The sequence below is a fragment of the Perca fluviatilis genome, chromosome 3 (genome assembly GCF_010015445.1).
Source record: "Perca fluviatilis chromosome 3, GENO_Pfluv_1.0, whole genome shotgun sequence".
NCBI lineage: Eukaryota > Metazoa > Chordata > Actinopteri > Perciformes > Percidae > Perca > Perca fluviatilis.
This window is the reverse complement of record NC_053114.1, coordinates 30,405,301-30,411,849: the sequence shown is the minus strand read 5'-3', so window position 1 is coordinate 30,411,849 and position 6,549 is coordinate 30,405,301. Positions and strand designations below refer to the sequence as shown.

General features: G+C 36.4%; 1 protein-coding gene across 1 annotated transcript in view; it reads right to left on the bottom strand.

Moving 5' to 3' along the window:
- Positions 1 to 1,767: 1,767 nt before the first annotated feature.
- tspan15 (tetraspanin 15) overlaps positions 1,768 to 6,549 on the bottom strand; it is a 41,592-nt gene continuing 36,810 nt past the window's right edge. Inside the window, exon 8 of the mRNA XM_039794963.1 lies at positions 1,768 to 6,192. Within this exon, the coding sequence (XP_039650897.1) occupies positions 6,028 to 6,192 (165 nt within the window). The 3' untranslated portion in view covers positions 1,768 to 6,027. The remainder of the gene's footprint in view (positions 6,193 to 6,549) is intronic.

Here is a 6,549-nt window from a genome sequence, read left to right as displayed (position 1 = left end):
CACACACACACACACACACACACACACACACACACACACACACACACACACACACACACACACACACACACACACACATGTGAAACAGGAGGTTTTGGATGTTGATTTATGAGACGTAACAAATGTATTTACGGATCTGATTCTGTACATCTCATGCAAACATTGCTCTCACATGTTCAGCTACATGATCACACCATTCACAGGCAAATCTTGTGACTTCCATGACAACACTGCCTGCACATGACACACTGTATGTGTCATATGGCAGTTTATCCAGATATCTGATACAAGATGTACAGTAGCTTATGATGTGATCAACTTTTCACTTAGACACATGGTATATCAAAACCACAACATGAGCACACTGCCTACCTATATATAGTATAGTTGTGAAATTACAACCATGCTGGCATGACCGCTTGTTTAAAGGCACAGTTTCTGAATAAGGGTTGTGTGCATTTCTCTGTGGTTTGGGTGTTTTGATACTTTTACAGTATTTATCTGGCCCCTCGACCTGCTTTATAAGACAAGGAAATCTCACTTTTCTGAGTCTGAGACTGGGGGCATTAATAATAAAAATTTCCTCTGGTTGTGGAGTTGTAGAGTGAATGAGAGCAATGAAAAGAAACCAAACAAGTTATTTTAAGGTGTGCGTTGGTGGAGCAGAGCAACATGACCACTCCTCCCAAACCATTCACAACTTCCGTCCTTGTTGGTGATGTAGGAAAATGATTTCCTCCTCTGTGGTGGTGGTAGGAGTAAAAAATTAATAGGTGCCATCCAGCAGGAAGTCCTCAAAGCAGCAGGAGTAACGGGAAAAAAGAAAATTTAAAAGATAAACACTAAACCACTCTGTCTCAGATAATGCCTGTGTATGAGAAAAAAATGTTTTGTATGGCAATTTTTCTAATAGAATCTTATCGAAGCATAATCCTTCCTTAATTCAAGTGAAAGTTTAAATCAGCAACTTCATTAATTTCACATTTTTAAAACCCTGAATGGTCAAATTGTCTTTCGCATAGTGGATTGATTAGTGAACATGCTGGTTAAACATCTATTCATTGATGTTTTTAATGTGAAGTAAGAATGACATTTTGTTCTGATTTAAAGTGTCTAGAGTACATTGTTTATTTGCATATTTTGATTTTGTTTTATTCATAATGCAATGTGTGTTTGTTCTGCAGGAGTAGCCTAAACTGGTTACATTTAACATGTGTAAACTATAAAAAGGTAATAAAAGGTAAACCAAATACTAATCTAAAAGTACAGTATATTTATCCTGTGCAATTTTTCTAAAATAATGTTAGCATTTTCTGAATTGTTATGCTGAACTGTCAAACAAGTTAAATGTGCTAATTATTATATAATACTTATTACTGCTTATGTTCTGTGACATTTAAAGTTTCAGATCCAAGCAATAGAGACCCTTTGTAACACCAGAATTTGAATGTCACTACTTTTGATTAAACTAATATGCTTAGTTTAAAAGATATTAATAGAAATAATTCTAAGATATTCTCTAACAGGGTCTGCACTTTTTTTTACCATCTATATTATATTTATACTTGGACCTTTCACATACAAATTTTTGTACTTTTACATAAAAGATTTAGACAGTGCTTGTGACTCAGGGTGAAGCCTGCTCCGGAAAATACACAGTGTGATACTGTATAGGCCATCATTTATTTAACAGCCCCCCAATCCTCAAATATCCGTTTACAGGAAGATCTGTTCAGTGCTACAGTCAACTCAAAAGGTAAACTACAGAACAGTATTAAATCATTTTATTTTCCACCCCAAACCAGGCAAAACAACTTGACAACATACTTCTTTCAATAAATGTGGTTTGTGCAAATCAGTGAACTGACAATGCATTAAATGATTAAAAATCGGTGATGCAATTCCCAGTAAGGCCACAGACGTACTGAATGTATGCACCTGTATATAGCACATGACGAACTACATGCACACAGTAGATGGCATACATAAAAGTGGTGAATGTCCTCGCAAATATGAAACTCATAAGACAATTTTGGATATACATCTGGCTTATTCCTTTAAAGCGACAACATTGCCACTTAAACTGTGTAAGTCCTGTGATTGTAGACTGATAGTTACAGAAAGGTCATCTCACTCTGCAATATTCTTTAGGTCATATCTAACATGTTTAAAAAACAACTTCCATGCTGTACACATTACTGTGTGGACTTTCTTTGGTTATAAGTATTACACAGTATGATCAGACTTCACAAACGTTAATGACAAAACAAAGGCAATAAAATGTAAAGAATAGTTATATTTTCTTTCAGAGCCGGGTCAATACATTTTAGTAAGAAAAAAGAAAAATTGCTGATAGTTTCATACGGTCATTTCCCTTGATAACCTGGACTGACCTGCACGTTTATTAGCCAAGATAATACTTTTAACCATTCAATATGTCTGATGTAATGAGTCAGACAAATGAAGTTACCTGGGTGGAAACCAAAAAATAAGTCTTTACTTCCAAATCCATTATGTCATAAAACTCAGAAATTTTCTTCTCAGTGCTGTTTGACCAGCATGAAGCTGTTGTATGTTACTGTATGTTGAACCTGACCTGTTACCTGTTTATTAGTTTTTTCTGATGCTATGGTACTATTCTCAAAAGTACGGGGTAATATTTCACTACCTTAAGTACAAATAAACCAACAGCTCATCAAAAACTACCTCTTTTCACAACTCTAAGTACATCTGCCATTGACTGCGTACAAAAACCATCTACAAAGACCAGTTTCACATTGAAATACACTACGTACAAAGTACATGCATAACTTCGGATAGGATTTTCTTCTTGTTAAAATACGTTTTACTAACATTATGCTCATTGTTCATAACTGATAGTCAATGAAACATTTGCCTAATATACTGTATGTATGTTTTTTTTTTTGCCTATTATAGTCCAATGTAAAACTTGAGAATCACCACCCTTAGGTGTAAGATTTTTATGTGACTTTGGTGGGATTTCAACCCACAACCTAGTGTTGGTAATTTATAGTAGTGCTCAATCCATCAGCGCCACAAAGGACCACTGCAATGATTACAGTGTTTACAACACAATAGTGTGGATGAGGCTTGGGATGACATTACTGCTGACCAATGTCCGGCTTGGATTCGACATTCAAGAAGATTTTTCCCAAGGTGCGTGAACTATGAAAACATACATTGTGATGTGGATGAGTACTTATGGCCGAATCCAGAAGACCGAATTGATGCAGATTAGTGTAATGTAGCGTGTACTACAGAAAACCTTTACAGTATTTACGGTTAACAATTTTCTTTCAGTTCCGTTAGTGTTTTTACAGTATTTGATTAGACAAACCCTACAGTGAGGTTGCAATACAGTAAAAGTTTGTTGCATCGCTGATGGGGGAAGAGATCTTCATTGATCGCACTTGTGATTATGGGATAGGAATTATAGAAATGGTTTGTTGTTGAATTGGATGGGTAAAGTACGGTTACATTTTTGCCTACTGTAAGGTGAAAACAGTGAAGCAAACAGATCATCTTTAGCACTTTAAAGGGTAATTTTGAAACATGTATTTTACATTATTTGGTCTTGAACTAAGTGATTGTTATAATAACTTAACTGAAAGAATTGTACTATGACATGTTTAGGTGACTTAAATGTACTCGTATTTCACCAGAAACTTAGTGGTTGAAACATTGATCTTGTAGTGAAATATATTTACAAGCCAAATGAAAGAAGAATCAGTTGCTTTGAATGCAAGGTTTAATGATTTACAAGTACGATCAGTTGGGAGTCTTGTAATTAGAATTTTTGAAACACTACACCATACTATTGATAATGGTACCATAGCGACTAAAAACAACTGTAACACTAATAGAGATGCTTCAAAAAGCCTGCAAATTTGATTTATGAATGCAGCAAGATGAACATGAGCTGAGTTAATTTATTCTGCATTAATAGATATTTGGCACTGATTTGTGACCATACTAGTGAGGATAAAGTCCTGGCAATCTTTATTTGACCCTCCAGTGCAAACAAGGCCAACATGGAAACCTTGGTAAGTCCTGTTGATTAGAAGCAATGAGACTGAAAAGAACCAATTTGAAATGCTTGCAAACATGTTTTAGCAGTGATGTAAGTACATTACAGTATATACTATATCATTAGTGAAGTCACAAAAAAAATCACAAAGGAGATTTAAAATGTAAAATGTAAAGATTACCTATTTGGTCTCAGTTTCCAACTTCACATCAAACCAAACGAAGTTCAGTAGCACATTAAATTCACATTTTTCATGCACGTCATAACAAGTGCATATGTGTAAAACTAAAAAACACACACACTGGATTATATGTTTTAGGATGCTCTAGCTAGCCAATTTGAATATGCATTAATATTTATATATGCAACCCTGTCTCCTAGAAATTATACTTTGAATTAATTTCGAATTAAATCTGTTTAGAAACTTAATTGCTACCTGGATTATGTTTAATGGAAACATTGTTTCAAGTGTGGTATGACATGTAAACGTTGCAGGGAGGTGTTCTGGGTGGATAGAGCAAAACAATAGGACATTGACACACGTCATAACTTGTGCTTCAAGTCACAAGGTTTTGTAACTAGAGGTATGTTCTGTGTGAACATTTTGCCACTTTATCCTTAAAATGTTTTGTCATGTTGATAAAAAATAAAATGTGTGTCTCACAGATTGCAATTTAGAAGTATGTAAAGCTATAGGAGACAGGGTTGCTGTACGTCTTTACTGTAATCCTGAGATATCCTTTTGTTATGGCAGTGGTAGTCTATATCCTTGACGTTCCACTTCCGGGATTGCGCCGTTGCCACCGGAAAATCCGCTGGATTTCACTAATTTTGACCAGATATGCTGCTGCCTTGGGCTTCCTTTGTGTTGGCATTTTAAACTCCGGTCACCCGATCTGGCAAACTTGCATAGTGCGGTTATAGCCGATAGAGGGTCGCAAAGCGAATGCAGAAGTGAAGAACATTATTTTAAAAGGTACAAAAGAATCTTTGGTGTTGCTTTAAAATCGACATAAAACTGATCATCTGAAGCAGACTGTGTGTCAGGTCAGCTTTTTAATTTTCTCATTATACCAGTAAGTTGACTGAAGATGATCAGGACGTGTGTTTTGAAGAGTCAAAGTTAAGACTTTGATGAAGAAAATGTGAGCAATACAAACATCCCTTGTTGTCCTGGACACATAAAAGTTCAGTGAGCACTTGTGGTCATAAGTGGATGTGCAGGGTACTAAAGACTTATTCTACAGTCTCAAACCTCAAGTCTTTATACAAATAAGGCAAACACGTCCTGCTTTCAAATGACAGAAATGGTGTCTTAAAATACAATAGCTTGCATTGGAGATTTTGGAAATGGTAGTGGTTGGATGATAGGACCTGCTTTACCAGTGGTTGTATAAAGGAGCCAAGCATCGCTTTAATTTGTAGCAAAAACACAGGTATAAAAAGTAAGATAAAGGTCAGTGCTGTAAATTGTGGTTGTGTATTGGAAATAAATGTCATATTATAAAATCAGACGCAAAAGTGGTTCAATTGGTTTCTGAGTTTATCCCTGAGACTCTTTTGGGCACAATGCAGCTAAAAGCACCAGCTATACCTAAATGAGCTCTTTTTTCCCACTCATGCATTAGTAGTACACTGTATGTTAACGCAGTAATTAATAGTTAACACCACAGTGAGCCCTGCAAACATTGTGGTGTTGTATACAAGCAGTAAGTTTACAGTTAAACTGAAAAAGTTACTGACACTTGAATATCAAACTCTCAAAAATCTGGTTGCTGAATAATTCCTTCTTCCCAAAAACAAACAAAAATGAAAAAACATCAACACATTTTTCTTCTCCACAGCAGAGTGAGCATGTAGTAATCCTGCAGTTCAAAGGCTCCCACGGTGGCTGCAGCAGTATCTGGATTGACTGGAGTGATTTAACCAACTGTGAGTGTTGGATGGAGTCCTTTTGCTGCTTTTTGTTTTTCGCTCCATCAGTCGATCTCTGGCATACACCTAAACCATTTGCCCATGCGGCCCTGCTCCTTGGTTTTTCTTTCATCTGCGCTCGAGTCCAGTAGGTCCATGTAGTTACCGTACTCACTGATGGCGTCTTCAACACGAGTGATGTACAGCCAGCTGACTATCACACCAAAGAACTGGAGACAAAAAGAGAGAGAGAAGCTAAGTATAGGAAGGGAGGTCACCATGGGCGCTCCTCGTTAGACACAAGAAAGAGATGGAAGGAGAGGAATTGCTTTTAGAGAAATGAGATGTCTTTTCTCTGAAGCGATGTCAGTTATTGTTGACGAAGGCACAGCTAATCACCGGTCTGCCAGAAGGTGTTTTACTGCTGACAGACAAAAGACTTCTGTTCTCCCTGACTATAATATTATCCATTAATGAAAGACCAAAAATGGAAAGAAAAATCTTTGATGATTTATGAAAGTTGTTTTACGCTTCCTTCATTAATCAGACCTACCGGTACCACAGATCCACCAGAATACTTTGAACTA